This window comes from Xenia sp. Carnegie-2017, unplaced genomic scaffold (assembly GCF_021976095.1).
Source record: "Xenia sp. Carnegie-2017 unplaced genomic scaffold, XeniaSp_v1 HiC_scaffold_19, whole genome shotgun sequence".
NCBI classification, from domain to species: domain Eukaryota; kingdom Metazoa; phylum Cnidaria; class Anthozoa; order Malacalcyonacea; family Xeniidae; genus Xenia; species Xenia sp. Carnegie-2017.
In genome coordinates, this window is record NW_025813481.1 from 7,059,480 (window position 1) to 7,077,889 (window position 18,410).

The window sequence follows — 18,410 nt, forward strand, 5'->3', positions numbered from 1 at the left end:
AAATTTCTCTTTGATATTGGAATTTGCTCCGTGTGGGATGTTTTCATAGCGACTGCGCATTTTGGTAATCATTCTCGCTTTGGAGAAATAGCTACCGTATTTCAAGGGGAAGAAAGTCCTTTGATTAGGCAAAAACAATAAAGTTTGCTCAAGACAGACATAGCTATTTGTCTAATTTATTTCTAAGGGAAGACAATCGTTTGATTATGAACAAACAATGGAGATCACTTGACAAAGACATAACTATTTGCCTCCAATGTATTTCTAAGGGAAGAAATGAATAGACCTAAAAACAATGAATAGAGAATCTTTGTTCATACCACATCTCGTTTTAAGTTGATGTCCTCTCGATGTTCTTTGGACCATTGTTTCCAATATTTTAAAACAGCCTACATAAAAACAACTTGGTATTTGCTTCGAACTTCGACATTGAGAAAGCATCAATGGAATGTTGCCAACCTGTTTAAATAACTCGGGAATGTCGTAGACGTACGTGGTTCCTTGATTTTGAGCAGTAAAACGCTTCAACTGTGGAATTTGTAAAAGCACAATTCAATAATGATGTTAAGTATCGAAAGTGATCCATCTAAGGACCTGCAACAAATTGTCTTACATGCAACAAATTGTCCTACATGCAACAAATTGTCTTACATGCAACAAATTGTCTTACATGCAACAAATTGTCTCGGTAAAGCGTGTTGTTTTACATAGCCGAATTAAGTTTTATAAAACAATTGTATGGGCGATATAACCCAGCATGGTTAGTGAATTTTTTGGGAGAGGAAATGAGTTTTACGCCATTTCGTGAATTTGAACCAAAAGAGCATGATCACACAATGAAAGCATGATCACACAAGAGACCATGATCTAGCAACGTAATCAACCATTAAAAAGATGCGAAGATTAATCTTCCATTTCTATAACCTGTAGCCTATCTTTCGTCACATAGGGTGAGTTCACTTGCAGACCGTGTAAAGGACCTTGTTTAATACCGTACGATTCCAAGATTATCTACAGCAATGAAATTTTATCATAAAGAGTAAGGACACACCAAGGGGCACCTCAGTGAATTAAGATTTGTAAAGCTACCTGCCCGCTGCGTTGATCTTCAACCTCTCTATAAATACTGACATCAAGATAATATCCCGATTCGTTAGACAAATAAACTCGAAGAGGAATTTTTTTACCATTCGGAGTTAATCTGTAACAAATACGAAAATAAAACAGCTAGCGTTTGAAAGACACTTAGGTCGGTGTATTTTGAATCAACTTGAAACATGTTCTACCCATTATCTACCTGATATTCATTTTCATTTCGGCCTGCAACACCCGTAATCGCCATAATCTTTTACCATAGCGAATAACGATGGATCGAATACTTTCTTCCATCTATATGTTGAGAGACATACGCAGATAGTTACCACACCATAAAGCATTTATACCATGATTACATGAAGTATTGTTTTATTACACTTACGCGATGCGGCTCTATCACAATACAAGGAACAAAATTGAGAAACAGATGATTGCAATCAGTCCGCTTAGGCTGAAAGAGAGTTCTTCGATTGTTCATGAAAACGTTCCTCGGTACATTATAAACTTAGTAAAAAAACATGATTACAAAGAGCGCTTTGCTTACGGATTGTTCAAAGGCAATTTCAAGTTGATCCAAAGTTTCCAGACATTGAATTTCACTCTCTTTCTCCAAGTATTCAAATGAAGCTTCCTGTGAAATAAAGAAGCATGTTCATTAAACATATGTATACTCACTAGACATATGACCAGCTAGGAGTGAGTGCGTCCACAAAATAACTGGGAGTGTTCGACAATCTGGGAACGATATAGTGTGTTTCTTTGATAGAAAAGACCACAATTATAGCCGGACCAACTTTATACGCAAAGACCATAAAAGCTGGGTGTCACCACAACCCCCTCCCCCACCTCTACACCCAACATATACCCAAACGTACACCCTTGTACATAGCAGCAACGTTAGCTTTTCCCAATTCATAATAAGTTCTCGTATTTAAAGATAAAAAACCCAGTTCTTTGGAAAAAATGTGTCGCTACGCTGGCCTTGCCGATATGTACAATCAATGGCAGAATGTAAACTTATCGAAAAATTTCACTACACAAAAAAATTTGGTTTCTTTTAATTTTTATGGGAGCTTGGGGTTATCAAAAGAAACAGGACAATTTAACAGAAATTTTCAAATCAAATAACAAAATAAACTACAGTTCAAACGATTTCTCATGCTTTCAACAATACACACGAACGTGCTTGAAAAAAAAAATAAAATAAAATACTTAGGCAGTGAAAATCTTAACTTTAAACCTCCTCGTATCTCCCAAAACTACTTAGTAAACATTTCATACAGTAACCTTGGTTACGAAGTCTGCATGTCTGACAATGGTTCGCACGAAAAATCGATGATCTGTGACTTCGGCATTAGCTGAAATCTAACGATAAAGACGAAATATTCCAGTATGAAAAAACCAGCGTCCATTGTAAAAAATTCTACTTTTAACAATTCCAACCTTTTTCGCCGAGGCAAAATACAAATGAATGCTGTGATTTGTAGTTGGAACAGATTCCAAATCGAAATTTCTCAAACGGTTCAGTTCCAGCTGAAAAGCCAACGCGGGCTCAAGATGACGGTAAATTGTATCTTCCATAAACTAATTAACAAGAGTAAAATGGAGACTAAAGTTCACATCAATGATAAATATGGATAATAGTGGATGTAAAACTCACGTTAGACGACGCACGATGAGTGAAATACCAAGGAGAGCTGCCCTAGATGTACAGTAAGATGAAAATACTTGGACAAATTGATTACATCATTGAATTTCCCGACCAATTATAACCTAGCATACCTTGCAATCAGTGACAAGAAATGTTATACGACGAATCCCTTTTTCTACAAATAAAGCTCTCTAAACGAATAGAATTGAACATAAACTGATGTAAATCGTGCAGTATTAGCAACGTCGATGTGCCACGAGAGTAAAGTAGGACATGTAAAATAAAACTCCTGTATAATGTGACGCACACCTTGCTTTCCAAGAACGTTTTTAATCTTGAACTACAATCTGTCACATTTATACCAACGCCAACCTTAGGCAAAGCTATATTAATGATGTGTGCGGGTTCTTCCTCTTTGTTTTTCTGTCAAAAAAAAACCACACATACACACAAAAAAAACGCAACATATGTAAGCTCTATGGTTGACAATGCCATCTTCTAGGATTACAATTCTACCTTCTGCTCATCAGGCTGTTCTTTAGTTTCACAAAGTGCTTGAAAAGATGAACCGCTGGAGGACGAACTCAGAGAGGAGTTACGTTTCACGTTTTTGCCTTTGTCGTTAGTGTTTTTATTATTACCAGGAAAACTGCTGCTGTTCTTCATTTTCTCACGACTTTCAAAACGAGACATCAGTTTGGAGAAGTTTCTTTGTGCATAAAAAAGCCAACATAAACCATTGGTTAATGCACGATTTTAGTGACGTAGCATGTAGGCCATACATACCTTTGGAAATCATCGAATGTGTTGAAGGCAGCCATCAAACCAGTTCTCTCACAAGGATCATGATTGCCTGAATATAATGCCAGTTCATGTAACTCTTCACTTAAACTGTACACCTACAAAAAAACAAGCAAATATTATCAATACATCAGAACAATCTCACTTCGTTTGCAGCGAGCGTAGAAACATTTGAGAGGGTATAAAAACATTTGAGAGGGTATAGAAACTCTGAAACATTGCGTCTTCATCTTATATACTATATATACTAGAAATAACTTTCCCTACCGTAAGAATAGAACAGAGTCAAGTGTATAATAAGAGATACCATCGTCATTTTTCACAGACGATCCTAACGTTGTAGCCCAATAAAGTTATTCTATACTTTTTGAATACATAACGAACTCGACCCAAGCCCAAACACCTCGGCTATCCCTTAACAATTCGAAATATTTATTGAAAACAAAAAATCTTATTGGTCACAACGTTCGGATCGGGTGTTTTTCAATACCTTTATGTACCTGTTTGATGAGATAGATTTCAAAGATACTTAAAGATACTTACTCTCGTCATGGATTGAAGACCTTTGATAGAATGACTGATGTGTGATTTATTTAGAGACGAGCTTCGAGAAAGTCTAAATAAATTATTTAACATCAATTTATTCATACAAGACAGAAAATACAGATTTTCACGTAATTACGAAAATATTCTCTTCTCTTTCTACGATGCCTAACTGCACACATTTTCAACAAATTTAAGAGGGAAAATTCGTGAAAATTAACAAATATGCTTTTCATCAACTATACTCATTGTAGTATAAAGGATACATACCTGTTTGGATGCGAAGCAGGCAAAATAAACTTGAACTGTGTAATTATGGTTTTATCGTCGAGCTAAGTGTATTCGAAATACTGTTATGATAAAAGATTAACAAAAAGGGCCTGTTTATATAGAGAGGCTGACTGATATTGAAGTTGCATATTTTAGACTATACATCCTTTGTTGAAACACGAGAAATCCCATTCTTCACATGGTAATTAACAAATTATCTTAAGACAAAGCAGTGCTGTGTTCATCTGGGATTCATTCACTTACAATTTATAACAATATATCTCGCGGTAAAATTTTTTGTGTTGTGTTTATTAACACAGACCAAAATTATCTAAATAAAATGAACCAAGGCCAAGATAGGGATTTTTCGTGGTGACAAATCTAAAAATTGTATTAAAAATACCAAACACCATGATGAATGATCAAAATAATAATGTAAAAGTTCTTAAAAGACTGTTTAAAAGCAAAGCACTAAACGAATAGTTCGAAAAGAATTGTTTTAAAGCTGAAAGGGCAGTCTGCCGAAATACATCGTATCTTTCAGCTATAAAACATTCCTTTTAGGACTATTCGGTTAGTGTTGTGGTTTTAAACAATTCTTTTAAGAACTATCACGCTGTTATTTTGACCATTCATTATGGTGTTTGGTATTTTTAAAACGATTTTTACGGCGAGTCATCCTTCACCATCCATGCAGCTCTCATATAAACAAACCTAAAGAGTGTAAAATCAAATTCTTCCCGGTTTCAATAAACAATGAACAAACTTACTAGTTCATGTTGTAAAGTGGTTAATTCGTAAGCTTCATAGCTTCGTCTAATGTAAACCTAAAACACAACAATGCCTATAAAGTCATGCAGCGTTTATACATGAAGTATAAACGGTTGAGAACATGCACCTCTAACGCAGCCATGCGGACATGTTGGATGCTGTGGTAAAAGAAGGACGGTAAAACATCAAATATGGCAGTCTCGGAGTTGATCAGTTTCTGTAAAGTAAAAAAATATTACTGAGAACTATCTAAGGTAGTGAACATACAGTTAATAGAATACACCGAATGACCACAGCAAGAATACAAATAATCGGTAGTTACTTTATCCAACCCTTCCCGAAGTGTATCAATATGTTGTTATAAAGGAACACACGTAATACCTTCCTACGCAATCTTAACCATAATTAGCCATACGTAGGACACCTTAACCATACTTTGCAATACGTAGGACACCTTAACCATACTTAGCTATACGTAGGACACCTTAACCATACTTAACCATACGTAGGACACCTTAACCATACTTAGCCATACGTAGGACACCTTAGCCATACTTAGCCATACGCAGGACACCTTAACCATACTTAGCTATACGTAGGACACCTTAACCATACTTAGCTATACGTAGGACACCTTAACCATACTTAGCCATACGTAGGACACCTTAGCCATACTTAGCCATACGTAGGACACCTTAGACATACTTAGCCATACGCAGGACACCTTAACCATACTTAGCCATACGTAGGACACCTTAACCATACTTAGCCATACGTAGGACACCTTAACCATACTTAGCCATACGCAGGACACCTTAACCATACTTAGCCATACGTAGGACACCTTAACCATACTTAGCCATACGTAGGACACCTTAGCCATACTTAGCCATACGTAGGACACCTTAGCCATACTTAGCTATACGTAGGACACCTTAACCATACTTAGCCATACGTAGGACACCTTAACCATACTTAGCCATACGTAGGACACCTTAGACATACTTAGCCATACGCAGGACACCTTAACCATACTTAGTCATACGTAGGACACTTTAACCATACTTAGCTATACGTAGGACACCTTAACCATACTTAACCATACGTAGGACACCTTAACCATACTTAGCCATACGTAGGACACCTTAGCCATACTTAGCCATACGCAGGACACCTTAACCATACTTAGCCATACGTAGGACACCTTAACCATACTTAGCCATACGTAGGACACCTTAGACATACTTAGCCATACGCAGGACACCTTAACCATACTTAGCCATACGTAGGACACCTTAACCATACTTAGCCATACGTAGGACACCTTAACCATACTTAGCCATACGTAGGACACCTTAACCATACTTAGCTATACGTAGGACACCTTAACCATACTTAACCATACGTAGGACACCTTAACCATACTTAGCCATACGCAGGACACCTTAGTCATACTTAGCCATACGTAGGACACCTTAACCATACTTAGCCATACGTAGGACACCTTAACCATACTTAGCCATACGTAGGACACCTTAACCATACTTAGCCATACGTAGGACACCTTAACCATACTTAGCTATACGTAGGACACCTTAACCATACTTAACCATACGTAGGACACCTTAACCATACTTAGCCATACGCAGGACACCTTAGTCATACTTAGCCATACGTAGGACACCTTAACCATACTTAGCCATACGTAGGACACCTTAACCATACTTAGCCATACGTAGGACACCTTAACCATACTTAGCTATACGTAGGACACCTTAACCATACTTACACTACCTACGTTGGATAGCTAAGGTTGTGTAAGGATAGCTAAAGTTGTGTAAGGATAGCTAAGTTAGTGTAAAGAGGACTAAGGCTAAATATGATTAAGGTTGCGAAGGAAGGTATTACGTGTGTTCCTTTATAACAACATGTTGATACACTTTAGGAATGGTCAGATAAAGTAACTACCAAATAATCATTTCTTTATATAAATACTGCTTTATATATTACCTGAAGAACATCTGGAGAAAATTGATTACCATAACTGATTGCAGAGAGAAACATGGACTCAAATTGATTGTGGCGTAATTCGTATGACGGTTGCTGGCTTTGGATTAGAACCTAAAAAAGTACAGTAAGGTATTCACAGGCAAAATATTCATATTTCGATGTAGCAATCAAACTAGATTTGCAGCAAGGTATTCACAAGCAAAACTCAAACACACAAAATAAAATACCTGTCTGGCTTTTAAAGCTACTTTTGCATGCTCTTGTCTCACTAAGGAGGTCAGTTCTTGAACGGTAGTCAATAAATCACCTTCAAGACTATGTTCCTTGCCAACAACATCCTGTTACAAAACCAGGATACTTCTGGTAAGTGCTACACAATACTAGCAAGTACTATAACAATACTAGGAAGTACTACACAATACTAGCAAGTACTATAACAATACTAGGAAATACTACGCAATACTAGCAAGTACTATAACAATACTAGGAAGTACTACGCAATACTAGCAAGTACTATTGCAATACTAGGAAGTACTACACAATACTGACAAGTACTATAACAATACTAGGAAGTACTACACAATACTAGCAAGTATTATAGCAACACTAGGAAGTACTACACAATACTGACAAGTACTATAGCAATACTAGGAAGTACTACACAATACTGACAAGTACTATAGCAATACTAGGAAGTACTACACAATACTAGCAAGTACTATAGCAATACTAGGAAGTACTACACAATACTAACAAGTACTATAGCAATACTAGGAAGTACTACACAATACTGACAAGTACTATAGCAATACTAGGAAGTACTACACAATACTGACAAGTACTATAGCAATACTAGGAAGTACTACACAATACTGACAAGTACTATAGCAATACTAGGAAGTACTACACAATACTGACAAGTACTATAGCAATACTAGGAAGTACTACACAATACTGACAAGTACTATAGCAATACTAGGAAGTACTACACAATACTGACAAGTACTATAGCAATACTAGAAAGTACTACACAATACTGACAGGTACTATATAATATTAGTATGCAAGCAAGTACGTATTACAAAATAATTTCATAATAAGATTTCCTACGACGCATATACACTTACAATGAGCTTGACAACCAGAACGTTTTTCTTGGCAACATTAGCATGAGAAAAAACGTTAGCTACAACAGACATGATGTCTTTTTCCTTGTTAAGTTCTCTTATGGCGAGAACACATTTATCAAAATTGCCTAGAAAAAAACTATAATCAATATGGAATTGCGTGAAGAGAATAATAGAGGAGAGTCGAGTTGAAAAGAGCAAGTAATATATATTTCCTAGTGTATGAAAAAAAGTCGGAATGGTTGTTGATTGAGTTTGAAATTGCGCTGAAATCACCCAAGTTTCGTAAATCATGTAGTTTTGTGAAAACAATTTTGTGAGAACTAAGTTGTGAGAACTAAGTTGTGAGAACTATGTTGTGAGAACTATGTTGTGAAAACATTGCTCTGAGAACTAAGTTGTGAGAACTAGGGAAAACATTGTTTTGAGAACCATGTTCTGAGAGCTATGTTGTGAGAACTAAGTTGTGAGAACTAGGGAAAACATTGTTTTGAGAACTATGTTGTGAGAACTAAGTTGTGAGAACTAAGTTGTGAGAACTAAGTTGTGAGAACTAAGTTGTGAGAACTAAGTTGTGAGAACTAGGGAAAACATTGTTTCAGAACCATGTTCTGAGAGCTATGTTGTGAGAACTAAGTTGTGAGAATCATTTTACGCTCTTAATTTTATTTTTGCCACCATCTCATTGCAATGTGAGCGGTAATCGAACCAAAATACAGAATGTATACAGGAAAAGTAAATATTATATGATATCATATTATACATATATTCCTCACCTTGAGAGAAGAGGCTTTCAACTTGAAGATATTGACGAAGTAGCGAAACTATGACGGACTTCATATGACCTCGACAACCATTTCGATATCTGAAAATGAATCACACAGCGAATGAAGATTACATCACAGAACTTTCAAATATAGCCAGTACAACCCATTTCAAGTTCATCCACTATAGACGCATTTCAAGTTCATCAACTATCATTACATCTTAAGTTGTAGAAACATTTCAAATTCAACCAATACAGACACATTTTACGTTAAAAAAAAACAGTTGCATCTTAAGTCATGCCAGTGTAAACTTATTTTTAATTTAATCAGTATAGACGCACTTCGAGTTAACACAGTATAGACTTATTTCGGGTTTAGCAAAGAAAGACTCATTTCAAATCAACACAATATAGATGCATCGTTATAAAAGCGTAGGCACATTTCAAATTAAGTCAGAAAAACTCATTTCAAGTTGTCCCAATACAGATGCATCTTACACACGTTATACACCTATAGACTTATTTTAAACAACCACAAAACCCAGAAAGCAATATGTGCCTACCGCTGTACAAGTTGAACAACGCTTTGAGTGCTCAGAAAAAATGCCTCTCGGTCAGCTCTCTTCGCCAGCGTTGCAGCATATGCGTCGACCACATTAGCAATCTGAAAAAAATCCAATGTTTAAGATACGTTAAGCAAGAAGATAGTATTCCAGGAAACGTGAAAAAGTCAAAGAATAATGATAAAAAACAACATGTCATGCCGTAGACGATGTCGGCTAACAGCTACGTGATAATGGCAGATCACAGTGGATGAGGTTGGTCTATTGATGATATTATATGATATATAATGAAGATAGGTGATAGTGGATAGCAGTAGATGACAAATGACGATGGATAACCATGGATAACAGGTAATAATGGTAATTTTAACAGCACAAAATTAACCAAGCAGGTGAGGTAAAACGACAAAAACGCTTGATAATGGTGAATGATGGTAGATAGCGAATGGATGACGGTGGATAACCATGGATAACAGGTAGTAATGATCATTTTAACAGCACAAAATTAACCAAGCAGGTGAGGTAAAACGACAAAAACGCTTGATAATGGTGAATGATGGTAGATAGCGAATGGATGACGGTGGATGACGGTAGATGACGGCAGATGACGGTCATGACGTATACATTGAAAATTAAAGTGAACGATGGAAACGGGAGATAGATTGAAGCAGCCAATATAAACCAAGCAGATACCTGCTGACTGGGAAACTGACAGAGTACAGATGTAATATTGCTGGCGTAGTTTGTCAATAAGCGATGAATCTCTTCTTCTACTTTCTCAGGTATTCGACCAGACAATGACGAAAGATGCTCCTAAAACGAGGAATATTACAAATTGACAGGATGGCAACATTATCAGTATGGTTCACTTCGAAGGATTGTGTTTAAATCATGGTTCGCTTCGAAGGATTATGTTTAAATCATGGTTCGCTTCGACGGATTATGTTTAAATCATGGTTCACTTCAAAGGATAATGATTAAATCGTTTTCATTAAAAGAATTTTTGTTGACAACTAATTTTTCTTGTTTGTTGAAGAAGAAGTGAGTCTTGCAATAACTGCATCCATTTGGATTGTCAAAATACCTTTAGTTCCATGAGAGGTAACCTAGGATCCTTTAGGGTCTTCATCAAAAGATCGACATTATTATTGAGAAACTTGGTGTAATGTGGTTCGTCAGCAGAATAACCTTTCATAATTTGTAGAAGATTGTCGCGAGCATTTTGAAAAACCTAGAATTTGTAGAAGATTTTCGCGAGCGTTTTGAAAAACCTGGAATACCAATGCACGAAAAGACAATGACAGGGACCGTACAGCGGGAAGATATTTGACATTCACACAGTCATAGTTTGATTTAACCTAACCATGCTGATTCAAGTTCATAATTACATATACAGATATATCATCGGGTTTATCCACACTTTATTTGCACAATTCAACTTACCTGGTGAATTTTTTCTCCTTTCACCGAAGGTCCTGTCATTACAGGAAACGGACTTTCGTAAACTTGAGCCTTCATGTTGAAAAATGGATTATTATAACACAAACAAAAAACGATTAGATTCGCTTAGATTATACTTGGAATATACAAGAGATATACTAGGGATGTAATGGGGATGCATAAGGAATATAGAAGAGATATACTAGGGTTATACAATGACTACGTGTTTATACCTGCGTAACTCTGTTTGGATCATCAAGCTCTAAACTCGCGACAACAGTACCAGGATCAAGAACGGCGTTAGGACACTTTATGAAATGAACACTAAAAGAAAATATATGAGAGTAGGAAAGGCATTCATTTTCTTATTATAGCACAACGTTTATTTTATTACCATCCACTTTCGGACACCGTCAACGGCATCACCATTTTCATCACCTCAACAAATGAAGAGAAAATATATATTCAAGATGAATGGATTCAATTAAATCCCTTCTCAATAAAATACCTCGATTTCGGCATAGGTTCCCCCCTGGAAAACATGTCCGCCATCTTCGATCGTGTAACAGATGAGTTTGCCGGCCGATGGCGACCGTAATTTTGAGGGATCGTTTTGTTTCTGAAACACGCAAGTTTTCCCTGTGATAGTCACTCGGTATCTGTAAAAAACAATCTTTATATTATCTATTATCACAAATTTCCAGTTGAATTACATCGACAAATGTCTTTGATTTTGAGTTAATGCATAGACAATACACTTGCCGAGCTTTTTTTGCAAATTACAAATATATTGGTGGAAAACCACGTGATCCATCAATATGGAAAGCAGTGGTAATGAATCAAGGAGTACATGACGTCATCTGTTTGAAAAACTCCATTTTACAGAAGTGCAAACCTGTCTATTTCTTCTTTCATATATGTCGTGTAACAATTACCATCAACACAGATCAATAAGCCACCATCGCTTAATCTGAAAAACACAAGTCCATTCTAAAAAATATATTATGGACTCAACAACACACATATATGACCTACGTATGATTTTTACAAATACTTACTTGTGAACGTCTACTTCGACAGTCGAGTCATTCATTTCAAGAAAATATACATTTTGACCAATTTTCGAAACCTGCGAATAAATGCGAAGATATAACGTCAGATCACGACACGTTACGATTCATAACGATGAAACTAAAATACATTAACGCTACCTTTCGGAAACGTATTAAAAATGAAAAAACAAGCTGAGATCAAAATCATAGTGGTAATGACGTGTGAAACCAGAAAAAGCAAGCTTCCTACTGAAACTAAAAACCTTAGATCCCGTGCATTCAGAAATTCACAAAATATAATCCGGAATCCGCAATCTGGGAGCTTTGATACTGTATGATGGTGATAAAGATAGGAATTTACAAAATGATGTCTGCAATCAAAGAGCTTAAAAGCTTTATATGGGATGTTTAAGAAGTCAGGGATTCATAAGATGGAACATAAAATCGACGAGCACGCATATGTTATGTTTGAGAAGTCTGGAATTCACAAGGTAGAACGATAGAATACACACTTCATTCGGCATTTCACTGTACCTTAACGCAATACTTTGTGTTCTCGTAAATCAACTCCACACATTCAGTATTCTTCAACATGTGAGCAGGTAAGATCTGACCCCTGTTGAAGATTTCTTTATTAAAATACACATCGCCTTCAAGTTAAACAGATCATAATACGATAAACGATGTAGGCCGTATACTAAACATACCGCTCTAAACCATTTTGAAAGCTTTGAAAACGTTTGCTAATGTGTGAGTCTGCAACATGAATTGAGCCACAGATAACAGCAAGTATGATGTCCGGTTTTTCTGCCTTGAAATGATCGTGACAAAGTATCAATAAAGTGGAACAAACATTGATTAAAAGACAATATGGACAAAGCATGATAAAAATATAAAAGATGTATAAATAAAATGTAAAAAATGAGAGCGCATAAACAAGATATTAAATCTAGTTATAAAATTTATAAACTTGTAGATTTCACGGTTAATGTTTGATGATTTATTATGACACATAAAGTGACGGAAAATTAAACGGAACAGATCCTTATTATAAGAAATTAAGCTCGTTTAATCACCACACTTTCTGACTTTGTAAAATCAATTCACTGTTTTTCTAAAATCGAGAATAAAATCCCCATGACAAAACAAAGATACCTGTACTTTCTCCGCAATTAAATGGTCAAGCCAAGTGGTATCGAATGTGTTTTCTTGAAATCTATCTTCCTCCAATAACTTAACAAGATATTCAACGGTTGTGCGAAAATCACCGCGGATGGATATTTCTTTCAAAGCCATAACCATGTTCCTAACAGGATAAAAAAAAAAAAACTCCGCAAAATTACACAGGATTTGGTTTCTCAGGTCTGTGCGAACCGTTTAACAAAAACTCTCGCAAAGTATTACAAGCCAACAATGAGAGTTTACAACTGGTTCCAGTCTTTTCGCGTAAGAACAGAAGCAAGCATATGAGTGACAAAATACTCCAGGAAGAAATTCATTTTATGCAAGTTCACATAAAAAAAAAGCAAGTGTATAGTTGTATAAACAGCGAAAAAGATGTTGGAGGTTAATTCAACAGAAATCGTATCAAAATACAGTCAATAACATGTCGCTGCATGCATGACAGTTATATTTGCAACGAAAAATATACCATACAGAAATACTCGTACTTTGTCATTTTCACGGTATTTATTATTTTTAAAACAATTTTTAGATCAGTCACCACCACAAAGTCTCTATTTTACTTTGTCATTTTCGTTCCCATTTCACTCACCTTCTCGCGCGATCTCTATCTTCGCCCCACGCAAAGCAATGTCCAAACTGAGAATCGGCATACTCGTGCAAGGCTCCTTCCGGCGCAACACTGAAATATCCCCACACGGACGAACTGCTTCGAAAGTTTAACTCTTGAACTGTGCCACTGTTTGGCTTAAATCCCTTGAAAAAAAGATTGCGAGAAATTCGTAAAGATAACATGAGTGGAAATGACTTTGCTCTTCGTGTGAAGTTAGATAGACATTACACAAGAAAGAGAAATTATTCAAGAAATAAAAGATGTTTGCTGTGTTTGCACAGGCTTATGCAAACCGAGAAGACCTTTGGGAGAACTCGACAGCTGATCAATGCAAAACCGATACCAAAAGTAGTGAGTTCTCCAAACAACTCCGAGGTTTGCATAAGCCACAGCGCAAACACGAAAAACATCTTTTATTTCTTTTACAAAATAACAGTAATGCGAAACACAAATTTAAAACAAATGTTTAATTCCGTTTTGAAATTGATATTTTAATTGTGTGCAATCGCCGCACGCGTTTTATTGTTTTTATTTTATAAATCAGATTCGTAAATATTGAGCGATGATCTTACCTCGTCAGGATTTTCTGCTGTGATTCTGGCGGCAATAACATGACCTTTGGGTTTGGGTTCAATCAAAGGTCTAAATCGTAAAAAAAAACCATAAAAAAAACAACACAATTCCACTCTTCACTTTCCTTTTAAACTCCTCTACAAGCAAGATTTAGTAGTTGCGTCAGTGACACACTTACTTGGCAAACTTTATAGGAGTTGTTTCATAATCTCTCTTTCCATACAGACTACGTATGTCTTTGATCTTATCCAATGAAATACCCATGGCAATCTGAGAGAACATCACTATGATGGGTCAGACATCTTTAGAGAGGTGTATGTAACATATATATGCACCATACCTGTAACTGAGCCGCCGGTAAATTGATGTCAGCGATCATTTCGGTACAAGGATGTTCAACCTTTAAAAAGAAGTTACACAAAGAACGAATTACTGCATGAGATCGGTGTTCGCATAAACAGAAGCAAACGAGAAGAGGGAAACCGTTCATAAAACCTGTAATCGTGGATTCAATTCAAGAAAATAATACTTCTTATCATCAGGTGTGTATAGATATTCCACAGTTCCAGCGCTAACATATTTCACGAGTTTTGCAAGCTTAACTGCATCCTAATGAAGGAAGACGATGACAGTTTAGATGATAGGTTTTCAAGACGTCAAATCGATCAAATAAAATCATCTTGCTTTATTTATACAGGCAAAACGTTGTACACTGAAACAGGTTTACCACAAAAAGAGGATGACAATAATGCAACACGAACCTTTTCCATTCTTCGTAAAATGTCAGGTGGACCAATAACAACAGGAGCTTCTTCGATGATCTTTTGATGTCGTCTTTGTACAGAACAATCTCGACCGAACAAGGAAATGGCTTCTCCTGAACGATCTGCCAATATTTGAACTTCCAAATGTCTTGCTCTGTAATCGTGAACAATAATATCTCATCTATCCACTGATCTCGTAAAACGTATAAATCAGGGGCCGGTTGCACTAAGCTTGGATAGCGTTATATATTGGATAGCAATTTTTTATAAACTTTTATTTATAAAACCTTTTCAAAAGCAAAAAATATTAAATTTATAATGAGCAATCACCGAAATAAAATATTGTTTCGAAGATTACGAAACTTTTTGCCGTATAAAAAATACGAACACCTTTTTCATAAGTTTGAAATTTTTTGCTATCCAATGGATAACGCTATCCAGGCTTCTTGCAACCGGCCCCAGTGATACAAATCATAAAATTTTACCTCGAAGCCACCTTCATTACAAATATTGGAGAACCGGGAACTTCCGTTTGAACCTGAAAACAAAATTGAAAACTATGATGTAAAATTCTAACAAGAAATAGACGAAGGTGGCAAGTTGTTGTTCTAGAAGAACAGAAACTCTGCAAAGAGCACCTTGATGAAATAAAGACGCATAGTAATTCAGACTTCATGTGGTCGCTGCTTCAATCTAACTTTTAAACTTCTGATAATTCTTACTCCACGGAAGTTTGTCACGACCAAAATGCTCATATGAAATCATTGAAAATTAGGAGTTAAATCAAAAATGATTACCTGTCGAAAGAAATTGCAAAATTCGTCATCGTTACGAGCCTTTCGTATTCCCTTCCCGCCGCCACCTTCGGAAGCCTTGATCATTACAGGGTACCCAATACGCTTTGCGATCTTTAAGCCAACACTGGCTTCTTTAACGCAGCACTTCTCGTACAGTTCTTCACTTACAAGATCTCCAGATTCCATATTATCTGCAGTCGCATTCAAGTCAATGGTAACACCTTGAAAAGAAAAAGATGTTTAAATTGTTAAAGCATGCCTCGTGCTAGGAGCGCTACATTTCTGCCATAAATTCATGCAAATTTTTTTTAACAGAACAGACAAATCTAGTCACCCGATCCGCTCCAGTCTAAAGTAGGTATATTAAGGGATTGAGCAACGATGGATGAGGCAATTTTATCTCCCAGAGCCCACATCGCTCCAGCCGGAGGTCCTGAAAAGAGACAAACACAAAGAGTTACTTCTTCTCCATACATAAAAATAGGTACGCATGCGTACATGTGAGTAGCCTAACCAGTACGTGGCCATCGAGTAAAAGTTTAGTTACAAAAGCAGGCAATTTTTGAGAACCCTCAAAGCGGCATTCTTCGTCATCGTCCGTACAACCGAAAATCTCCGAGGATTATGACTGACAGACGGACACTTTTTCAGAATAGCATAGCGCATGCGCAGCGGCCACCGGCAAAAATGAAAAGCCCCACGTTACATACCCATAAACATGATACCATTCTTTGACAACACATCAGGAAGAAGAGGATTTTCAGAAGCATGACCCCAACCAGCCCACACAGCCTTGAAAAGAAAACACGTGATTAAAACTTCGTTTGCTGACTATGCACGACTTTTGGTTGTCCAATTGCAAAAAATGATAGTCGGTAATGGGCAAAAAAATCAATTTTTTTCATTCATTTATTAGCATATTTCACACGTGTGTCTTTATTTTGCACTTCCCCTCAACGTGATCCATACCATTCCCAGTTTGTTTCTATTACAATATTCTTATTCCTGTTTTCTAAAACGTGCGGGCCACTCACTTTAACACTACTTGAATGCGACATAAAAATAACACTCTCTACTCAATGGCAAAATCATTTTTTCCAGCTTATGTTAAAATATTTCGAATCAAGCAAATCAATGGAGTGAAAATGCCGTCTTCAAATTATTACGAGTTTATTTTGACGCATCACTCTGAGAGTGCAAGTGAACTTTAAGAATTTCTTTAGAATAGAAATCCCAACCCCTCCCAGCACAACCAGCCGCACCCTTCTCCGTACAACCCCTCATCCCTCTTCGTACAACTCACCCCAACCCTCCCCGTAGAACCCTCCATCTATCCTCGTGTAATAACGTTGATAACTTGTTGATGTTTTTTAGACAATCAACGATTCATGTTTAGCTACGATTGCTCAGAGAAGGATCAAAATACCAACCTGTACGGGAATCCTCTTTGCTATGTCTAATATAACGTCAACATTAGCATAATTATTGTTGTTAGTGCCCCCAGGTACGTGGACATAATGATCGGCTAGCTTGATGTACTCTGCGTTGGCCTACGGGAAATAAGTTAATGATTGGTTTCACATACAAATTTTATTCAAGTTTTACAGCAAGGATTTCCTACGGTCATTCATTGGAGTGAATATAACTGGAATGCTAACTCAGGTCAAAATTCGAAGCAAACAATGAAATTAGTCCTAATTCTTCCACTCGCCACCGAAATTTTCATTATGATCATAAGGTAAACAGATCAAGAATTTTGTGACGTATACAGAGACCATTGTAGGTCGTAATGTAGTGACGTATTCCTCAAGCAGGATATTGTAATGGAATCTCCGACTTGAGAAAGCATTTTGGCAAACCTGGGTGTTCACACAATGAACTTAACTCCCGTGTGTTGATGTAAAAAAGTGAAAATAATGCAGGAAAAGTAATAACAATTCTCAACCCATCAAGCATAAGTTATTTGCAAGGAAAAGAACAAAAACAATTATTGGTCGAAAACCATTCAATTCTGTGTAGACTGTGTTGTGAAAGGCATCGCTTTCTAAACTCGGTAGAATTAACTGAACTTCTATAAAACCAACCTTAAGATCTTCTGGCGTGACCATAGCAACAAACCGTATGGCGTGTTCGTTGCCAAACAGGCCATAGCACCAGCGTCGTATGGAACGCATGCATTTGACAGCAGCGATACCATTGTTTGCGATCAATACCTGCATCAAATATAAACGTTCTAATGAACTGAGGAATAAATCAAAACGTTCTGATGAGCTCAGGAATGATTGAAAACGTTCTAAAGACGTGAGGAGCAAATCAAAACGTTCTAATGAACTAAGGTCTAAATGAAAACGTTCTAATGAACTGAGGAATATATCAAAACGTTCTAATGAAG

General features: G+C 36.6%; 1 protein-coding gene across 1 annotated transcript in view; it reads right to left on the minus strand.

Moving 5' to 3' along the window:
• LOC124438144 (acetyl-CoA carboxylase-like) overlaps window positions 1–18,410 on the minus strand; it is a 28,849-nt gene that overhangs the window by 6,913 nt on the left and 3,526 nt on the right. The window contains exons 3-48 of the mRNA XM_046988135.1: window positions 18,103–18,231; window positions 17,449–17,568; window positions 16,729–16,810; window positions 16,353–16,451; window positions 16,019–16,239; window positions 15,707–15,759; window positions 15,219–15,375; window positions 14,953–15,066; window positions 14,798–14,857; window positions 14,636–14,727; window positions 14,457–14,526; window positions 13,864–14,027; window positions 13,245–13,395; window positions 12,797–12,900; window positions 12,624–12,705; window positions 12,096–12,166; window positions 11,933–12,007; window positions 11,546–11,696; window positions 11,432–11,475; window positions 11,271–11,361; window positions 11,041–11,109; window positions 10,682–10,828; window positions 10,291–10,410; window positions 9,598–9,698; window positions 9,045–9,133; window positions 8,269–8,396; window positions 7,369–7,479; window positions 7,142–7,252; window positions 5,259–5,348; window positions 5,131–5,187; window positions 4,361–4,422; window positions 4,091–4,163; window positions 3,533–3,645; window positions 3,263–3,455; window positions 3,056–3,169; window positions 2,878–2,937; window positions 2,756–2,797; window positions 2,539–2,679; window positions 2,383–2,460; window positions 1,640–1,726; window positions 1,478–1,546; window positions 1,298–1,389; window positions 1,090–1,201; window positions 925–1,011; window positions 460–528; window positions 321–389 (exon numbers count right to left, since the gene is read on the minus strand). Of these exons, the coding sequence (XP_046844091.1) occupies window positions 321–389; window positions 460–528; window positions 925–1,011; window positions 1,090–1,201; window positions 1,298–1,389; window positions 1,478–1,546; window positions 1,640–1,726; window positions 2,383–2,460; window positions 2,539–2,679; window positions 2,756–2,797; window positions 2,878–2,937; window positions 3,056–3,169; window positions 3,263–3,455; window positions 3,533–3,645; window positions 4,091–4,163; window positions 4,361–4,422; window positions 5,131–5,187; window positions 5,259–5,348; window positions 7,142–7,252; window positions 7,369–7,479; window positions 8,269–8,396; window positions 9,045–9,133; window positions 9,598–9,698; window positions 10,291–10,410; window positions 10,682–10,828; window positions 11,041–11,109; window positions 11,271–11,361; window positions 11,432–11,475; window positions 11,546–11,696; window positions 11,933–12,007; window positions 12,096–12,166; window positions 12,624–12,705; window positions 12,797–12,900; window positions 13,245–13,395; window positions 13,864–14,027; window positions 14,457–14,526; window positions 14,636–14,727; window positions 14,798–14,857; window positions 14,953–15,066; window positions 15,219–15,375; window positions 15,707–15,759; window positions 16,019–16,239; window positions 16,353–16,451; window positions 16,729–16,810; window positions 17,449–17,568; window positions 18,103–18,231 (4,614 nt within the window). The remainder of the gene's footprint in view (window positions 1–320; window positions 390–459; window positions 529–924; window positions 1,012–1,089; window positions 1,202–1,297; window positions 1,390–1,477; window positions 1,547–1,639; window positions 1,727–2,382; window positions 2,461–2,538; window positions 2,680–2,755; window positions 2,798–2,877; window positions 2,938–3,055; window positions 3,170–3,262; window positions 3,456–3,532; window positions 3,646–4,090; window positions 4,164–4,360; window positions 4,423–5,130; window positions 5,188–5,258; window positions 5,349–7,141; window positions 7,253–7,368; window positions 7,480–8,268; window positions 8,397–9,044; window positions 9,134–9,597; window positions 9,699–10,290; window positions 10,411–10,681; window positions 10,829–11,040; window positions 11,110–11,270; window positions 11,362–11,431; window positions 11,476–11,545; window positions 11,697–11,932; window positions 12,008–12,095; window positions 12,167–12,623; window positions 12,706–12,796; window positions 12,901–13,244; window positions 13,396–13,863; window positions 14,028–14,456; window positions 14,527–14,635; window positions 14,728–14,797; window positions 14,858–14,952; window positions 15,067–15,218; window positions 15,376–15,706; window positions 15,760–16,018; window positions 16,240–16,352; window positions 16,452–16,728; window positions 16,811–17,448; window positions 17,569–18,102; window positions 18,232–18,410) is intronic.